This window comes from Oncorhynchus tshawytscha, linkage group LG13 (genome assembly GCF_018296145.1).
Source record: "Oncorhynchus tshawytscha isolate Ot180627B linkage group LG13, Otsh_v2.0, whole genome shotgun sequence".
In the NCBI taxonomy this organism is placed as follows: Eukaryota; Metazoa; Chordata; class Actinopteri; order Salmoniformes; family Salmonidae; genus Oncorhynchus; species Oncorhynchus tshawytscha.
This window is the reverse complement of record NC_056441.1, coordinates 46,785,957-46,806,878: the sequence shown is the minus strand read 5'-3', so window position 1 is coordinate 46,806,878 and position 20,922 is coordinate 46,785,957. Positions and strand designations below refer to the sequence as shown.

General features: G+C 41.9%; 1 protein-coding gene across 4 annotated transcripts in view; it reads right to left on the bottom strand.

Annotated features, from left to right (window-relative positions):
• Window positions 1-19,056, bottom strand: part of abcc5 (ATP-binding cassette, sub-family C (CFTR/MRP), member 5) — a 69,801-nt gene extending 50,745 nt beyond the window's left edge. For 2 of the 4 annotated variants that reach the window (XR_002955710.2, XR_002955711.2), the window contains exons 1-6: window positions 18,906-19,012; window positions 18,024-18,095; window positions 17,704-17,888; window positions 1,354-1,499; window positions 891-1,046; window positions 405-549 (exon numbers count right to left, since the gene is read on the bottom strand). Coding sequence is in view for 2 of the 4 variants with exons in the window: in XM_024442006.2 (XP_024297774.1) it covers window positions 405-549; window positions 891-1,046; window positions 1,354-1,499; window positions 17,704-17,832 (576 nt within the window). In the remaining 2 variants the exon portion in view is untranslated. Of the gene's footprint in view, window positions 1-404; window positions 550-890; window positions 1,047-1,353; window positions 1,500-17,703; window positions 17,889-18,023; window positions 18,096-18,905 lie in introns of all 4 variants that reach the window. The other 2 variants (XM_024442006.2, XM_024442007.2) reach the window with 2 other exon arrangements.
• Window positions 19,057-20,922: the final 1,866 nt, after the last annotated feature.

Below are 20,922 nucleotides of genomic sequence, written 5' to 3'. Positions count from 1 at the left end.
AAAAATACAGTAAATATTAAATGCATATAAAATCAACAGTGTAATGTTTGGATTCAGTCTGGTGTCAGGTGAAAGATTGTGTACTCAACTTTGGTCCAAACTCTTCCCTTTCAATAGCTACCATGCTTATGCTTTTCATATTTCTGTAAGAAACATTTCAATTGAGCCCCATCCATATAGGCCAATTCCCACGACGAGTGTAAAGGGTTAACATTGAGACAGAAGAATCTTAACACATGTAACACTCACCTGTAGGCCTCAGCCTTGATGGAGGGAAGGGGACAGAGGCAGGGGATTGACACACCCTGCTAATAACATTTGAGAGAGCGAGAGTGAGAGAGAGCAAGAGCGAGCTATTGAACGACAAAAGCCTCCCCAGGGGAGGGTGAGATGGCGTTACTTACTGGGCCACTGAAGCCGGCTAGCTGGGTGACCATGAGGCAGAGGATGGAGAGAAGCAGGCGCGTCCGACAGAAGGCCCAGACCACACCGCACAGGGAGGCCTCGTCCCCTTTCACCCTGCGCTCCTCCTCCCACAGCCCGGCCAACCTGCGCACACACAGGCGATCAAACCACAGTCGACCAACAATCACTGGCTGGAACTGTTGTGCCGGAGTCAGGCACCACAAATGGATACAAATCCCGTCTCAGCCTTTTCTCGGTCATCCTCTACATTCTGGTTATCACAGTTCATAAACTGGAACTGTCGAGATCTCCGACCTAAAACCTTGAGACCAAAACTCAGGTGTAACGAGAACAAGACCGGTTATAACGTTGAGAAATAAGACCGAGGCAGAGACCCAGGCCAAGCACAATCGTGGTATTTTTCAATAAACTGTCCTTGGAAGGGTGACCTTTTTGACCCCGTATATACAGCGACCAGTACTGACCTGCGGTGGTTAACCTCGCAGCTCTCAAACTGGGACACAGACCACACGTCCTCCAGCAGTAGCTGGCCTTTGCGGTGGGCGTGCACAGCCAACGGGGTCAACCAGTTGAAGGTCATGAAGGAGAAGAGGCCCGCGTTGTCCACTGGGTGCTCGTGCCTGTGGGGGGGGCGTGGAGTTGTGGGGGACAGATCATTTAGAGAGAGGAATGTCTACACTGGTACAGCAAGAGGAGTCTCCCTCAAGATTTCCTGCTTAGTTATCCCTTGCCACCATGTTGCTGCTTGCTCTTTGGTGGTTTAGGCCGGGTTACTGTAAAGAACTGTGTGACAAATATTATTTTAAAAAGGGCTATTTCAATAGAGGTGAGAGAGCACCTATAACTAGGACCCAGTCTTTCCTGACCACTTGGCCTGACAAGGAACAACTATAGGCCTTACCAACAGTGGTGGTGCTGCTTGCTTACTTGCTGGTGGAGCGGATAGGTTTGAGGACGCCGACGCTGTGTAGGTATTTGCTCCGCACTGCTTCCTCCTCCAGCTCTTTCATGTAGGGAGCGCCACCCTCCAGGGACAAACCGCCCTCTGCCCTTGCTGCCGTCTCCAAAGCATCCTGGGATTGATTGAGATAAATGTATTGTCGATAAGAGAAGATACATTTTAAAACATTGACATGTTGAATTATCAAGAGTTGGATGCATTTAGCTTGTGGCGGATGTTACAGTGCTAGCCATACCACTTTCTCCCACTGAGACTAGAGCCTGGGACCTTTTCATCCAAACACACGTGACCACCTCCTAAAACTTCCTTAGCCAGTTGCGCCACCAAAAGGGATTCAAATTAGCAACAAGTGGATACATCAGGCTCAGGAGTGAGTCTACAAATCCCCATCTGTTACACTTGCACTCATTTATTTTTGTTGCATCAGTCCTAGTTTGATGACAGTAAATTTGATAAATTCACTCAGACATGACTTGAGAGGAAAATACTGGTCGACAGTCATCAAGTATTAGGGCATTAGAGAGCAGAGAAAGCAGAACATTGTAGCATGCATCCCATATGGCACCCTAAACCCTACATAGTGCTCTACTTTTGACCATAGCCCTAGTCAAAAATAGTGCACTAGGTTCTAGTATTGATGTGAGCCGTCCTTAAAAAAGCCCCCCGGCAGATTAAACACGAGAGCCACGGTGCATCCACAAACACAGGTATGATAAAATATGTATTTTTACTGCTCTAACTCGTTGGTAACCTGTTTATACTAGAAATAAGGCCTCCGTGTTGCGTCGTGGGTATGTACAGCCCTAAGCCGTGGTATGTTGGCCATATACTGTTAATTAAAGCTCCCAATTCACCGCTTTATTGACACCGTTTCGATCCGAAACGGATCTTCGTCAGGTCAAAACACAGTGTTCACATCCCAAAAAACATTCACTGCACATGACCATAGCGGATATGATGCACGGAGTGGTATGTGCAGATGAGGATGTGCAAGTAGAAATACCGGTGTACAAAAGAGCATTGATGAAGTACCTCTGCTGTGCCCTGGAATAGAACCACGTCATCAATTTAGCGTTTCCAGAGTCTAATATGGCGCAAGAATGGGTTATTAGGGCTGACAATCACGTTCTTCTAAAAAAATATATATGTACTTAAGCATCAAAAGTAAATGGAATTGCTCAAACCATTTCAACATTTCTTATATTAATCAAACCAGACCACACTATTTTTTTTAAATTGACAGATATCCAGGGGTACACTCCAACATTCAAACAATTTATAAACAAAGCATTTGTGTTTAGTGAGTGCCAGAACAGAGGCAGTAGGAATGACCAGGTATGTTCTCTTGATAAGTGTGTGAATTAGACCATTTTCCTGATACGCATTCAAAATGTAACAAGTACATTTGAGGTCTCAGGTAAAATGTAATGTACATTATTTTCTTTAGGAATGTAGTGAAGTAAAAGTCAGCTAAAATATAAATAGTAAAGTACAGATACCCCTCAAAACAACTTAAGCAGTACTTTAAAGTATTTGTACTTAAGTACTTTACACCTCTGCTAATTTGTGACCTTAATTATTCAATCAAGTACAAGGGAGGAGCAAAAACCCACAGACACTCAGCCCTCCGTGGATTGAGATTTGACAATGTTTTATGGTAACAAAAACACCCTAATTTGTTTTATGATTGGGAAATGTTGGAATTGGGCCATGTCAGTTTCTAAAAGAAATCGCAATAGCAATTTTTTTTCACATTACTGTAAAGGTGTGGCCAGAATGGTTCATCTTTTGCAGTGACTTTTTCAAAACAAGAACTGCATGCCGTGGCCGCCTACAGTGATTTATTATCTATTCAAACCATTTAAAAGTAAATGCTACAGCCCACACTTCTATGCAAAAGACAATCTTGTTCAATTCTTTTTTAATCCATAGATGATTGCGTTTCCATCTCCTGTCTTGGCAACCTGGTCTCAAAGCATTTCGTATTATGTCCGTAAACCCGAGACACTCCATTTAGTATACGTTACGTTTTGTATGGTGTGTATTAATTTGTGGATGTCCATCAACCATTTCATATTATTTGTTACGTATTGGCAAAATTTGTAATCAATTTATAAAAACTTACGAAATGTTACGAATTCTAGCTAGGTGACTAACATTAGCTAGGATAGGAGTTAATGTTACATTTAGGAGATGGGTTAAAGGGTTATGGGTAAGGATATAGGGGAAGGGTTAGCTAACATGTTAATTGGTGCAAAGTAGCTAAAAAGAAGTAAGTTGGTGAAAAGTTGCTAATTAACTAAAATGTTTAAGGTGTCCTTGATGAGATTCAAACTGGGTTGCTTGACATGCACTTTATACGCACACCCATCCTCTCTGACCTACCACCTTACTTAGTTTTTGCCTTAAGTAACCATTTATCTTATGCAACCATACCAAACGTAATTTGCCAATTTGAGTGTCCCGGATTTGCATTTACTATGTTACGTCTAGTCTATGAGACCAGGTTGGTCTTGGTATCAGCTCCAAGTTTAAAGAGGCTATGATGTCATGCTCCTATCTCACAGCAATAATGTAGCTTGGCCATACCATCTAGGCTACCGGTCCACTTCCTTTCGAGCATGCTTAGCATTTGAATGAGTGATGGCGCAATGGTAACCTAATACAGTGCCCTCCTAATTATTGGGACAGTGAAGCATTTTTTTCTTTTGACTCTATACTCAAAGTTTGGATTTTAAATAAAATAATGACTGAGGTTAAAGAATGTAGATTGTCTGCTTTAATTTGAGGGTATTGTCATCCATTTTGGGTGAACCGTTTAGAAATTACAGCATGTTTTGTATATGGTCCCACCATTTTATTGTAAATAAGAATAGAATGTTTCTAAACACTTCTACATTAATGTGCATGTGACCATGATTATTGATAATCCTGAATGAAGACTGAATAATGATAAGTTAAAAAGTTAGATGTACAAATATCCCACCCCCACTCAAAAAAACCTAGCCTCCCCTGTTATTGTAATGGTTAGATGTTAGCATGTCTTGGGGTATGATATTAGTGAGTCTAACTTTCACTCATTTATCACAATTCATGTAGAAGTGTTTAGAACCACGTTCTTATTTCCAAAATGACAATACATTATTTACCATTAATTTCTGTTGGGCACAAAATAATCTGAAACACAATTTAAACAAATAGCAAAAGCATCCAACAAGTTTGTAGAGTCACAAGCTTGATGTAAACATTGCATGCTAGGAATATGGGACCAAATACAAAACTTGACTACTTTAATACACACATTAGTGAATTAGTCCCAAAACTTTTGCTCCCCTAATATGGGGGACTATGTAAAAAAAAAAAAAAAAAAGTGCTGTAATTTCTAAATGGTTCACACAATATGGATGGCAAATACCCTCAAATTAAAGCAGACAGTCTGTACTTTAACCTCAGTCATTGTATCATTTTAAATCCAAAGTGCTGGAATACAAAGCAAAAACTATTTAAAAAATGTGTCACCCTCTCAATACTTTTGTAGCTCACTGTATTTGTTGGGTAGCAGGAATAAACCAGTCGTGATGATTTAAGCTGATAGCCTAATATGTTTCTTTGACTTTTCTATGTAATCTGACCTCCGTACCACTGGAAAATTCATCTGCTTTATCATGACATTTTAATGGTTTTATTAGCCTACCATTATTACAATTCCTGTGCATCAAACACCTCCATTATCCAAAAACAACCATATTTGATTGCGATACAATTCTTCAACCACTAGAAGTTCTGCGTACGCGTGGCCGGAGCTGGGCATGGAGATACGCACATTTTCCCCGTCAAGTTCAATATGAATAAATACCAACCTTTGCAGGAAAACTGATGCATGCAAGGTTTAAAGTAATTTTTGTGTGCACGCAGCTTTGATAAATGAGGCCCCAGGAGACTATTTGTGGCCTCCAGGTCCTTATATGAAGGTCCATATGAGACCAGTTCTTCCTGTCCAGCTCAGAACAGAGCAGGGGTAGCCCATCTCAGAGAGTTGTGCAAGTTTTGAATATGTGACATTGTTGGTGAGCAAGTCAGGGTAAGAACCGCCACAAAAAGCGGCCAAGCGGAGATGCAGAGCTCGTTCAGGCGGAGAGCAGGACGAGAACAATGAGCACCCATGCTGGAGTCAGCCGTACGAGGAGCGTACGTCTCAAACACACACACACAATCACTAAAACACATGTCATGTGACGAGGCAGTATGTAACACTTGTACAACTTTTTTTTTTTGAACCAGCAGACAAAGACAAAAAGGGTCATTTGTTGCACCAGCTGAGCTATGACTCAGCCCTGATTGAGTAATTCTGTCACAGAGGAGGCCTGGGGAACGACTAAGGGACAGCAAAGATGTCAGCTCACACTGCTCAGAGGAGTGAGGGAAACAGAGGGAGGTAGAAATCAGAGAGAGATCATTTTTAAGGATAAATTATTGCAGAATATGGATTGTTTGCTAGATTTGAGTTTCCCTTTACTGTAGTGTGAAAATGCCTTTAATTAGTAAATTATATTAATACATGGCAGTGTTTCCCCTATATGCATTTAGCAGCGGTGCATCGACACAGAGAGAGATCTCTATATACAGTGGGGAGAACAAGTATTTGATAACCTGCCAAATCGGCAGTGTTTCCTACTTACAAAGCATGTAGAGGTCTGTAATTTTTTATCATAGGTACACTTCAACTGTGAGAAACGGAATCTAAAACAAAAATCCAGAAAATCACATTGTATGATTTTTAAGTAATTAATTTGCATTTTTATTGCATGACATAGGTATTTGATACATCAGGAAAGCAGAACTTAATATTTGGTACAGAAACCTTTGTTTGCAATTACAGAGATCATGTACATTTCCTGTAGTTCTTGACCAGGTTTGCACACACTGCAGCAGGGATTTTGGCACACTCCACCATACAGACCTACTCCAGATCATTCAGGTTTCGGGGCTGTCACTGGGCAATACGGACTTTCGCTCCCTCCAAAGATTTTCTTTTGGGTTCAGGTCTGGAGATTGGCTAGGCCACTGGCTAGGCCACCTTGAGATGCTTCTTACGAAGCCACTCCTTAGTTGCCCTGGCTGTGTGTTTCGGGTCGTTGTCATGCTGGAAGACCCAGCCACGACCCATCTTCAATGCTCTTACTGAGGGAAGGAGGTTGTTGGCCAAGATCTCGCGATACATGGCCCCATCCATCCTCCCCTCAATACCGTGCAGTTGTCCTGTCCCCTTTGCAGAAAAGCAATCCCAAATAATGATGTTACCACCTCCATGCTTCATGGTTGGGATGATGTTCTTGGGGTTGTACTCATTCTTCTTCTTCCTCCAAACACGGCGAGTGGAATTTAGACCAAAAAGCTCTATTTTTGTCTCATCAGACCACATGACCTTATCCCATTCCTCCTCTGGATCATCCAGATGGTCATTGGCAAACTTCAGACGGGCCTGGACATGCGATGGCTTGAGCAGGGGGACCTTGCATGCGCTGCAAGGTTTTTAAACCATGACGGCATAGTGTGTTTCTAATGGTTTTCTTTGAGACTGTTGTTCCAGCTCTCTTCAGGTCATTGACCAGGTCCTGCCGTGTAGTTCTGGGCTGATCCCTCACCAACCCCATGATCATCGATGACCCACGAGTTGAGATCTTGCATGGAGCCCCAGACCGAGGGTGATTGACCATCATCTTGAACTTCTTCCATTTTCTAATAATTGCGCCAACAGTTGTTGCCTTCTCACCAAGCTGCTTGCCTATTGTCCTGTAGCCCATCCCAGCCTTGTGCAGGTCTACAATTTTATCTCTGATGTCCTTACACAGCCCTCTGGTCTTGGCCATTGTGGAGAGGTTGGAGTCTGTTTGATTGAATGTGTGGACAGGTGTCTTTTATACAGGTAACGAGTTCAAACAGGTGCAGTTAATACAGGTAATGAGTGGAGAACAGGAGGGCTTCTCAAAGAAAAACTAACAGGTCTGTGAGAGCCAGAATTCTTACTGGTTGGTAGGTGATCAAATACTTATGTCATGCAATAAAATGCTAATTAATTACTTAAAAATCATACAATGTGATTTTCTGGATTTTTGTTTTAGATTCCAGCTCTCACAGTTGAAGTGTACCTATGATTTAAAAAAATACAGACCTCTACATGCTTTGTAAGTAGGAAAACCTGCAAAATCGGTAGTGTATCAAATACTTGTTCTCCCCACTGCACGTATACATACAGTGGGGCAAAGAAGTATTTAGTCAGCCACCAATTGTGCAAGTTCTCCCACTTAAATAGATGAGAGAGGCCTGTAATTTTCATCGTAGGCACACTTCAACTATGACAGACAAAATGAGAAAAAAAATCCAGAAAATCACATTGTAGGATTTTTATGAATTTATTTGCAAATTATGGTGGAAAATAAGTATTTGGTCAATAACAAAAGTTTCTCAATACTTTGTTCTATACCCTTTGTTGGCAATGATAGAGGTCAAACATTTTCTGTAAGTCACAAGGTTCACAAGGTCACAAGGTTCACACACACTGTTGCTGGTATTTTGGCCCATTCCTCCATGCAGATCTCCTCTAGAGCAGTGATGTTTTGGGGCTGTTGCTGGGCAACACAGACTTTCAACTCCCTCCAAATATTTTCCATGGGGTTGAGATCTGGAGACTGGCTAGGCCACTCCAGGACCTTGAAATGCTTCTTACGAAGCCACTCCTTCGTTGCCCGGGCGGTGTGTTTGGGATCATTGTCATGCTGAAAGACCCAGCCACGTTTCATCTTCAATGCCCTTGCTGATGGAAGGAGGTTTTCACTCAAAATCTCACGATACATGGCCCCATTCATTCTTTCCTTTACACGGATCAGTCGTCCTGGTCCCTTTGCAGAAAAACAGCCCCAAAGCATGATGTTTCCACCCCTATGCTTCACAGTAGGTATGGTGTTCTTTGGATGCAACTCCACATTCTTTGTCCTCCAAACACGACGAGTTGAGGTTTTACCAAAAATTTATATTTTGGTTTCATCTGACCATATGACATTCTCCCAATCTTCTTCTGGATCATCCAAATGCTCTCTAGCAAAGTTCAGACGGGCCTGGACATGTACTGGCTTAAGCAGGGGGACACGTCTGGCACTGCAGGATTTGAGTCCCTGGCGGCGTAGTGTGTTACTGATGGTAGGCTTTGTTACTTTGGTCCCAGCTCTCTGCAGGTCATTCACTAGGTCCCCCCGTGTGGTTCTGGGATTTTTGCTCACTGTTCTTGTGGTCATTTTGACCCCACGGGGTGACATCTTGCATGGAGCCCCAGATGGAGGGAGATTATCAGTGGTCTTGTATGTCTTCCATTTCCTAATAATTGCTCCCACAGTTCATTTCTTCAAACCAAGCTGCTTACCTATTGCAGATTCAGTCTTCCCAGCCTGGTGCAGGTCTACAATTTTGTTTCTGGTGTCCTTTGACAGATCTTTGGTCTTGGCCATAATGGAGTTTGGAGTGTGACTGATTGAAGTTGTGGACAGGTGTCTTTAATACTGATAACCAGTTCAAACAGGTGCCATTAATACAGGTAACGAGTGGAGGACAGAGGAGCCTCTTAAAGAAGAAGTTACAGGTCTGTGAGAGCCAGAAATCTTGCTTGTTTGTAGGTGACCAAATATTTATTTTCCACCATAATTTGCAAATAAATTCATTAAAAATCCTACACTGTGATTTTCTGGATTTTTTCTCTCATTTTGTCTGTCATAGTTGAAGTGTACCTATGATGAAAATTATAGGTCTCTCATCTTTTTAAGTGGGAGAACTTGCACAATTGGTGGCTGACTAAATACTTTTTTGCCCCACTGTACATATACATCCATAAATACACATATATACACATACACACACACATATCAAATCAAAGTTTATTTGTCACGTGCGCTGAATACAGCAGGCATGGGTCCTGAGATCCTCAAAAGAGATCCTCACCTTACAGTGAAATGCTTAATTCCAGGCTCTAACCAACAGTGCAAAAAAGGTATTAGGTGAACAATAGGTAAGTAAAGAAATAAAACAACAGTAAAAAGAAAGGCTATATACAGTAGAGAGGCTATAAAAGTAGTGAGGCTACATACAGACCCCGGTTAGTCAGGCTGATTTGAGGTAGTATGTACAGTGCCTTGCGAAAGTATTCGGCCCCCTTGAACTTTGCGACCTTTTGCCACATTTCAGGCTTCAAACATAAAGATATAAAACTGTATTTTTTTGTGAAGAATCAACAACAAGTGGGACACAATCATGAAGTGGAACGACATTTATTGGATATTTCAAACTTTTTTAACAAATCAAAAACTGAAAAATTGGGCGTGCAAAATTATTCAGCCCCCTTAAGTTAATACTTTGTAGCGCCACCTTTGCTGCGATTACAGCTGTAAGTCGCTTCCCAGGGGTATGTCTCTATCAGTTTTGCACATCGAGAGACTGAAATTTTCCCATTCCTCCTTGCAAAACAGCTGGCGAGCTCAGTGCCACTCTTCCATAAAGGGTTGGATGACTGATTGTTGAGCAGTTTGCTGAACAGTTCATCCAGTTTTCAGTTCTTTCCAGCAGATTCTCTGATACTCCTTCCACTTCAATATATGCTTGCACAGTTCAGGTCTTTTTGGACTTTGACTTGGCCATTCATGATGCTCTCTGCGCTTTTAACGGACCTCTGAGACTATCACAGTGCAGGTGCATTTATACGGAGACTTGATTACACACAGGTGGATTGTTGTTACGTTCCCCAGATTATGTGTTGTAGTTTGTGTATTTGCATGTGTTTATTTCAGGAAATGGCTTCCTGAAATCCCTCAAGCAGCTGATTGGTCGACTCCAGGGCTAATTGGAGAGCTGACCCCGCCCCCTCGTCAAGACACAGCTGTCTCCAATTACCCATTCCTTCAGAAGCTATATAAAAGCCAGTGTTCTGTTCAGGAGATCTCTTTTTGTAGAGGATTTTGCTGGAGGTAGATCTGCTAGAGAGATTTGCTGGGAGGTCATTGTAGAGATTTTTCGAGAGAGATTTTGCTAGAGGTTGATTTTGCTGGGAGTTCATTGCTGAGAGTTGGTATGTTTTGTGAGTTTGTTGCTCAGATAGAACTTATTTGATGTCCTTTGTTTCTTAGTTTGTTTGTGAAATTGTTTAATATTCTGTTTCATTTGTTCCCAGGGGGGAAGGGGAAGGCACCTAGGGAGTGCTTAGGCAAGAGGCCCGCGGGCATACATATACCCGTAGCATATTCGCTGTCTAGGCACACTAGGTAAGACCTGGGCGGACCACCCCTTGTATTTTGGTTAGGGCACCAGGTGGTGCTAAATTAGGTAAGTAGTGGGTAGGCAGGTAAGATAGGAGAGGGGGGGGCTTTGAGATTTACTTTATTTGCTTTGGTTCCGTCCAGCCCCTTTTCCCCATATTACCGTGTAAAGGAATAAAGTCCTTGTAAACGGTACCACATTCTGCTTGTTGTCATTTTTACTCGCACCTACAGTCCATACCTTTTTCGCTTCACAGAGAGTTTAGTTGTAGCAGGGTGTTGCGTTCCCTCTTCATAGAGGCGTGCGTAACAATTGTATTGATCATCATTAGTCATTTAGGTCAACATTGGATCATTCAGAGATCCTCACTGAACTTCTGGAGAGAGTTTGCTGCACTGAAAGTAAAAGGGGCTGAATAATTTTGCACGCCCAATTTTTCAGTTTTTGATTTGTTAAAAAAGTTTGAAATATCCAATAAATGTCGTTCCACTTCATGATTGTGTCCCACTTGTTGTTGATTCTTCACAAAAAAATACAGTTTTATATCTTTATGTTTGAAGCCTGAAATGTGGCAAAAGGTCGCAAAGTTCAAGGGGGCCGAATACTTTCGCAAGGCACTGTACATGTAGATAAGGTTAAAGTGACTATGCATATATGATGAACAGAGAGTAGCAGTAGCGTAAAAAGAGGGGTTGGGGGTGGCACACAAAAATAGTCCTGGTAGGCATTTGATTACCTGTTCAGGAGTCTTATGGCTTGTGGGTAAAAACTGTTGTGGGTAATAAAAAAAGCCTTTTTGTACTAGAATTGGCACTCCGGTACCACTTGCCATGCGGTAGCAGAGAGAACAGTCTATGACTGGGGTGGATGTGGTCTTTGACAATTTTTAGGGCCTTCCTCTGACACCGCCTGGTATAGAGGTCCTGGATGGCAGGCAGTTTAGCCCCAGTGATGTACTGGGCCATACGCACTACCCTCTGTAGTGCCTTGCGGTCAGAGGCTGAGCAATTGCCATACCAGGCAGTGATGTAACCAGTCAGGATGCTCTCAATGTTGCAGCTGTAGAACCTTTTGAGGATCTCAGGACCCATGCCAAATCTTTTTAGTTTCCTGAGGGGGAATAGGCTTTGTCGTGCCCTCTTCACGACTGTCTTGGCGTGATTGGACCATTCTAGTTTGTTGTTGATGTGGACACCAAGGAACTTGAAGCTCTCAACCTGCTCCACTACAGCCCCGTCGATGAGAATGGGGGCTTGCTCCGTCCTCCTTTTCCTGTCATCCACAATCATCTCCTTAGTCTTGGTTACGTTGAGGGATAGGTTGTTATTCTGGCACCACCCGGCCAGGTCTCTGACCTCCTCCCTATAGGCGGTCTCGTCGCCGTCGGTGATCAGGCCTACCACTGTTGTGTCGTCTGCAAACTTGATGGTGTTGGAGTCGTGCCTGGCCATGCAGTCGTGGGTGAACAGGGAGTAACGGAGGGGACTGAGTACGCACCCCTGGGGAGCTCCAGTGTTGAGGATGTTGCTACCTACCCTCACCACCTGGGGGCGGCCCGTCAGGAAGTCCAGGATCCAGTTGCAGAGGGAGGTGTTTAGTCCCAGGATCCTTAGCTTAGTGATGAGCTTTGAGGGTACTATTGTGTTGAACGCTGAGCTGTAGTCAACGAATATCATTCTCACATAAGTATTCCTTTTGTCCATGTGGGAAAGGGCAGTGTGAAGTGCAATAGAGATTGCATCATCTGTGGATCTGTTTGGGCGGTATGCAAATTGCAGTGGGTCTAGAGTTTCTGGGATAATGGTGTTGATGTGAGCCATTACCAGCCTTTCAAAACACTTCATGGCTAAGGACGTGAGAGCTACGGGTCTGTAGTCATTTAGGCAGGTTGCCTTTGTGTTCTTGGGCACAGGAACTATGGTGGTCTGCTTGAAACATGTTGGTATTACAGACTCAATCAGGGACATGTTGAAAATGTCAGTGAAGACACCTGACAGTTGGTCAGCACATGCCCGAAGCACACGTCCTGGTAATCCGTCTGGCCCCGCGGCCTTGTGTATGTTGACCTGTTTAAAGGTCTTACTCACATCAGCTACGGAGAGCGTGATCACACAGTCGTCCGGAACAGCTGATGCTCTCATGCATGCCTCAGTGTTGCTTGCTTCAAAGTGAGCATAGAAGTGATTGTTGGGAAAATTATGATTAAATGACTGAACAAATCATTTTAAATGGAACTGTAACTAAGTAAACTTATACTCTGTTTTATTATATCTGATTAACAATTTGAGTTCATAAGAAGGGATTGTGTGATACGGACAAGGAGTAATTAAAGTTAATGAACACCATTCCAACTAGGAAGAAAGAAATGGTTTGTGGATTAAGTAAACAGATAAGGTAGTTATAACCTATGGTTGAACCGACGAAACTGAGCTCTGGGGTGTTTTAGATAAGGCTGTGAGTGCATTCCTAGGTTCTCTGTTTATTAGAACTGTCAGCTAAGTGGTGATCGATAATGTTGATGGGTCAAAAGTTAATTCAGTTACGTTGTGTGACCTGTGTGTGTGTTAGTAAGTTAGAATGAACTATTAAAGTCACTTTGTCCCGGTCGAGAGGAGGGGATTCTGTTAAGCAATGAAATGACGTCATGTTATTGTATATAAACTGTTGCTCGTGGGAACGTGGCAGCGTGCTCCGAGAATAAATTATGTTACCTATTATTGAGAAGACTGGTCTCCGTCTATTTTATGCAAACAAGAATCTTACAAATTCTCATGAAATAGGTTAAGGGAATTCAATTAATGAAAACACATTGGTATAATTAAATTACAGTAACAGTGATTTAGCTCATCTGGTAGGCTCGTGTCACTGGGCAGCTCGTGGCTGTGCTTCCCTTTGTAGTCTGTAATAGTTTGCAAGCCCTGCCACATAAGACTGGCGTCAGAGCCGGTGTCGTATAATTCAATCTTAGCCCTGTATCGACGCTTTGCCTGTTTGATGGTTTGTCGCAGGGCATAGCAGGATTTCTTGTAAGCTTCCGGGTTAGAGACCTGCACCTTGAAAGCAGAAGCCCTTTAGCTCAGTGTGAATGCTGCCTGTAATCCATGGCTTCTGGTTGGGGTATGTATGTACAGTCACTGTGGGGATGACGTCCTCGATGCACTTATTGATAAAGCCAGTGATTGATGTGGTGTACTCCTCATTGCCATTCGAAGAATCCCGGAACATGTTCCAGTCTGTGATAGGAAAACAGTCCTGTAGTTTAGCATCTGCTTCATTTTACTACTTTTTTTATAGACCAAGTCACTGGTGCTTCCTGCTTTAATTTTTGCTTGTAAGCAGGAATCAGGAGGATAAGAGTTGTGGTAGGATTGACCAAATGGAGGGCGAGGGATTGCTTTGTACGCGTCTCTGTGTGTGGAGTACAGGTGATCTAGAATTGTTTTCCCTCTGGTTGCACATTTAACATGTTGATAGAAATTTGGTAGAACTGATTTAAGTTTCGATGACCCCAAGCATACTTCCAAAGTTGTGGAAAAATGGCTTAAGGATAACAAAGTCAAGGTATTGGAGTGGCCATCACAAAGCCCTGACCTCAATCCGATAGAAAATTTGTGGGCAGAACTGAAAAAGCGTGTGTGAGCAAGGAGGCCTACAAACCTGACACCAGCTCAGTTACACCAGCTCTGTCAGGAGGAATGGGCCAAAATTCACCCAACTTATTGTGGGAAGCTTGTGCAAGGCTACCCAAAACATTTGACCCAAGTTAAATAATTTTAAGGCAATGCTACCAAATACTAATTGAGTATATGTAACCTTCTGACCCACTGTGAATGTGATGAAAGAAATAAAAGCTGAAATAAATCACTACTATTATTCTAACATTTCACATTCTTAAATTAAAGTAGTGATCTTAACTGACCTAAGACAGAGTATTTTTACTCGTATTAAATGTCAAGAATTGTGAAAAACTGAGTATTTGGCTAAGGTGTATGTAAACTTCTGACTTCAACTGTATGTATGTGTGTGTGTGTGTGTGTGTATATATATATATATATATATATATATATATATATATATATATATATATATATATATATATATATATATATATATATAAAATAAAATAAATGTAATACATAAATGTATCCATAACTGTAATGTGGTGCAAAGGTGTATTGGGTACTGCTTCAGCAGGAGCTAGCTACCATTCATAGCCACGTTGTAGTCTTCGAGTCCTTGAACTTTTGGTTGTTTACGTACAATTGTTCATCTAGTGGTCAATAATTCTGCTTCTCTGCTCAGAGCCTTTTGAAAGTGGGGCACAGGGCACGTCGTCTCCCCACTATTTCATGAGGAAATAGTTCATTAATAGAGAACGTGGTGTTCTTCAGCTCCCTACCCTGTTGTAACAAGGCAATCTCCATTTTGTAGTGAGTTAGCATAGGTGAGTGGTGGCTTTCAGATTGAACATGGGTGGGCGTGAAAAATACACCCCTTCTTTATGTGAATCAGTTAAAGTGTGTGTATATATATATATATACATATATACACACACACACACACACACACACACACACACACACACACACACACACACACACACACACACACACACACACACACACACACACACACACACACATATATATATACAGTGAAGAGGTGACTCCGGGATGCTGGCCTTCTAGGCAGAGTTGCAAAGAAACAGCCATCTCTCAGACTGGCCAATAAAAATAAACATTAAGATGGGCAAAAAAAAGCAGACACTGAACAGAGGAACTCTGCCTCTAAGGCCAGCATCCCGGAGTCACCTCTTCACTGTTGACGTTGAGACTGGTGTTTTGAGGGTACTATTTAATGAAGCTGCCATTTGAGGACTTTTGTGAGGCGTCTGTTTCTCAAACTTGATAGTCTAATGTACTTGTCCTCTTGCTCAGTTGTGCACCGGGGCCTTCCACTCCTCTTTCTGTTCTGGTTAGAGCCAGTTTGTGCTGTTCTGTGAAGGGAGTAGTACACAGAATTGTACGAGATCTTCAGTTTCTTGGCAATTTCTCGCATGGAATAGACTTAATTTCTCAGAACAAGAATAGACTATGGCTATTCTGAGCATGTAATCGTACCCACAAATGCTGATGCTCCAGATACTCAACTTGTCTAGAGGAGGCCAGTTTTATTGCTTCTTTAATCAGAAGTTTTCGGCTGTGCTAACATAATTGCAAAAGGGTTTTCTTCTAATGATCAATTAGCCATTTAAAATGATAAACTTGGATTAGCTTACACAACGTGCTGTTGGAACACAGGAGTGATGGTTGCTGATAATGGGCCTCTGTACGCCTATGTAGATATTCCATTAAATATCAGCTGTTTCCAGCTACAATAGTCATTTACAACATTAACAATGTCTACACTGTATTTCTGATCAATTTGATGTTATTTTTATGGACAAAAAAAGTTGCTCTTCATTCAAAAACAAGGACATTTCTAAATGACCCCAAACTTTTGAACAGTAGTGAGTATATATAACACTTTGAAAAATACCAAATACACTGACAATAGTGACTGGGAAAAGAATTCAAACATCTCAAACCACATGGTACAAAACAGGAATAGGGTTGAAGAATGTTGCGTTGTAGCGGTGGAGGAAGCCAAGGAAATACCCACCCAGTATCTACTCCTCTAAATCAGATAACATAGGCCAAGGAGGGGATATAGAAAGAGGGGGCATGCCCAGCTTAAATAACCTCAAATAACCTCATAGTGATGTGCAGATTTAATGCCCTGTCATGAAAAAAAACTGTACCTTGTTGTGAAAATCTATATTTAAATCTGCCTGAATGAATGTGGCACATAGCGTGTCAGTTTCATCAAAGCGCTTCTCTGCACGTGTGCCCTCCCCTTCCCAATCACCCACAGCTCACGTTTCTACTCTCACATTGCACAAACAGCCATTATAGCCATTCAGCCAACCCACAGCCAATAGGGTACCTAGTAGTCCCCTGCATCACAGGAAGCAAACATGCTATTGGCTGCCACTGCCAGTGAGGCTGTAAGTGGGAGGGTCTAAATTATGTAAACAATTTAAGCCAGGCAGCAGGGGGATGTAGGGGCTGCTAGAGATAGAGAACAACGAATAATATACTGGTGAGTATGTTGAGAGATCTAGTGTGGTTGAGGACAGATGGAGATTAAAAAAAGGACAGGGAACAAAATAAAATACTTTGAACAATTTACCATGAAAACGTAAGAGAAAACCCTTTCCCATCCTGCTGACTAATGCTGACAGGGAACGAGGAGGGTGGTGGGGGGGGAGTGACAAAAATGAACAAACACAAAGGGTTGAGCACTTAGAGCGACAAAACAGCTGTTCCTCCATTTTAACGGGGAACTGACACAGGTCCTTATCACGGTGGTCCACTCCGCATGTGCATTTGTCAGGATGACATTTGTTTTTCCCAAAAGGGGTCATTCCTCTCCCCCCCCCCCATCATCAAAACGACCCCGCCAAGAGGCGAGAACAGCCACTGGCCCCACTAAACAATTAACATTTAAAAGAAAGATAGGATGATTATGAATAACAGTTCACGACATGCCATAATGAAATGCAATAATGAATCATTTTGTCAAATAAGGTGCCACAGAATTGTTGTGACAGAACTAAGCTTGAGAAAAGACTACGTTATGACTAGGACAACCGCCAACACTTGGGATATTTGAATAATGGCAAGATGTTTAGCTGACTCTTCACAATTCTACAGACCTCTCCCAGTACCTCAACTACATCAACTTCAGGCTCATTTACCCTTATGCCACAAACTAGACAGTGGGTGCTTTAAACTTGGATGCAGAAAACAAACAAGTTAAATAGCATGTGCTTTTCAAAGTATTCAATATTTTATTGCAATTACTCCAACACTCCCAGTCTGAGTGACAAGTTGTGCAGAGAAAGAAACATCTCATTCATCCTGGCCATTATGATAACAGAGCATCACAAACATTCAACTACCACCACACAGACTCACCTGGATCTTGGCGAGCTCCAGCTGGTATGGGGTGACCTCTGTGCCTGGTAAAGTAGTGTCTCTGCTCGGCACGGCCCGGTACACAGGCCCAGGTACCAGGTAGTCCTTTCCCAAATCATGCTCTTTCATCTTCTTTCACCAACATAGGAGCTGACTGGCGTTTCCACTCTGTGCTTTGTTTTCAACTAATTGATATGGAGCAAGGGGAGTCATGTTTGGAAAAAATGGACAATTAGACAATCAGTATTGTTATTAACAACGTTAAGTTGGATTGCTTGGTTGCATTTGCCAGGTTTTTGATGAAATGGTCAGCACCTCACCATCAAATAGGGTATTTTCCAATTAAGGACAGGAACGATGATCCCATCCTATCCATGAGCCTTCTAGGCTGCCTGGTATGGGGTGAGCGAGTGGAGATGGATGACTCAGAAATGCTCATGTTTTTTTTCGATAGCACAGCAATATAACTGGTGATGCAGAGGCTGTACCGGTTACCACTGATACTGTCCCAAATATATACAGATGTTGCAGAGGGGCCAACTGCAAACTAGAAGGGTTATCCTCAAATGTTTTTAGGCCAGCTATTTCCGACATGGATTAGGGGGGTATTTTTGAAAAGCTCGTCTATTTCCAAGCTTTCTTGGTACGCATGTGTCAGATTCCCTGCCCATATATTACAAAAAACATAAGGGTACATGAAGTTCCGGATTATTATTTGTATTAGGGTGGGGGGGATACGTGACATAATCGGAGGATTCAATAATGTCGATGTGGCCATTTGAATTGATACATTTGAGGACATTATGTAAACCAACTTCATAGTGTCATCACACGATTCTTCAATTTGTCCTCTATTTATAAAATCGACATAAAAAACTAAAAGGGAAAACAACAATTTCTTCACGAACCCCGTGACATACGACACCGTTTCGGAATGAGCTGTACAACATGAGCATCGTTGCAAAAGAAGCATCCTCAAATATCTTAAAATCATCAAATTATGTATGGCCGCTTTGGCAGAACCCGATTGACGGAACTAACAATCAACCTTTTCAGGACTATGCGCAAAACGTTTAGGTTTTATAAAACGTAAGCATGCAAAATGTCACTATAAAATATGAAGTCTACCGATTATACAATCTTGTACGTCTAAAAATATATATTTTTTAAGTGAATAAAATGAGAATCTCGTTGACAAATACCTGCGTCTCGTTGTCAGCCAGCAGAACCCGATCAGTGGCCACAGAATAACAATTTATTTATAAAGCTGCTCTTTGATGCAGTCGCTGTGTTACTGTAACGGAAATGTAGTTCAAGAAAAATACCTAATAATTTACGGTAAGAGGTGGCTACAATCCAGGAGACTACAGTTCCCAAGTGCGCTTGATGGCGAGCACAGAAATTGTAGGTGTAATTTATGCTCTGCTATCATCCTGCCCCTGTGGTCTGGATGCTGCATTGGCACATTGAAGTAGAATATTCATTCAACAAATGTTTATTTTTCTATTCCGGGATTTTTCTATTCCATCGGTTGATCTCCTTGGCACAAATTGGGTCCTTGTGCGCTGCATACTTAGGCAGTTTGCCGTTATTTTTACAATTTAAGGTACACGGAAAGACGCAGTCAACAGCATCAACGTTTTGAGTGCAAAAGAGCGTAAATTCACAAACACCGAGTAGTGTATGCCAATTTTAGTCATTAGAATCTATTTAAAAAGTTCTATTTGTCATATTCGCCATGTTGCCCATTTATATTGTGTTCCTTTTGACTCACCTGATGTCCTCCCAACCTGGCCTCAGAGCATTTCGTATTGTTCTGTATGTAAATCCGAGATACTCCATTTAGTATGTCCATCACCCATTTCGTATTATACGTTAAAAATTTGCTAAGCGTTTATGTTACAAATTCTAGCTAGGTGGCTGAAGTTAGCTAGGCTAGGAGTACGTTTAGGAGTTAGGTTAAAGAGTACATGTTAGCTAACATGCTAAGTCATTGCAAAGTAGAAAGTAGTTGAAAAGATTTACATACAGAATACGAAACGCTCTTAAAACCAGGTTGGCTCTATGGGAGCCGCAGTATTCCCCCTTGAAATCATAGTCCTATATGCGATCGAAAACAGGTAGGCTGCAATTGTTAAATATATATCCCATTTGACTGAAACCTTAGTTTCAGCCCAATACATTATGAACTAAATCTTTAGCTAGTCTATTTAGCATTAGGAAGGTCATAATCTCACATTTCTATGCTACAAACGACCCACGCCATTTATCCTATTTATCCTATGTCGTTTTAGAACATTTGACAGTACCTCCAACCGGCCTCACATCCACAGACCACATGTAACCACACCAGCCCAGGACCTCCACCTGCAGGGTTTTCAGACCAGCCACCCGGGACAGCTGATGAAACTGGAGGAGTGTTTCGGTCTGTAATAAAAACCCTTTTGTGGGGGAAAACTCATTCTGATTTGCTGGGCCTGTCTCTCAAGTGGGTGGGCCAATGCCCTCCCAGGCCCATCCATGGCTGCGCCCCTGCCCAGTCATGTGAAATCCATAGATAAGAGCCTAATAAATTCATTTCAATTTACAGATTTGCTTATTTTAACTCAGTAAAATTGTCATCAAAAATACAATATTAGTTTGATTTGGCGTTAAACAGTGGTTTGCTCCTCTTGTAATATTTTCATATGTATGATACCTTTTGAATGTGCAGCTGGGCTTTTTGCCAAGAAATAACATAACGCTGGTCAGCGCATCTGGATTGCAATACAGTAAAGTTAAATTAAATTATGTGCCAAGCTTAGCAATGAAGCAGTGAAAAAAAATAGTTGCTAGTTGTGTCATATTGAAATAATTAAGTGCAGGTGCCAATTGCAAAGTAGAGGTTTGAGTTATGGAGACTTGGCACCCCCATAACAAATCCTGGACGTCCGTGTTTTGTCAATATATGTTTGTATGTTTTTGACACCATAGCCGGCTTTGAAACACTGAGGAACAGAATTTAGATCTGTACACAAAGAATACCCTGTCCGGCATTAAAACATTTGAGGTTTTAAACTAATACTATGAAATAGCCATCCCTGAGGTTTAGAATTGAGACCCTGTTACCAAACTGTGCATATGAAAAATGTATTAGCAAGGCAAAATTATTTCCCCTGATTAAACTAACAAAGACATTGACCTATACCTTTGTCCAATCTTAATTTTCTTTGAGTTTAA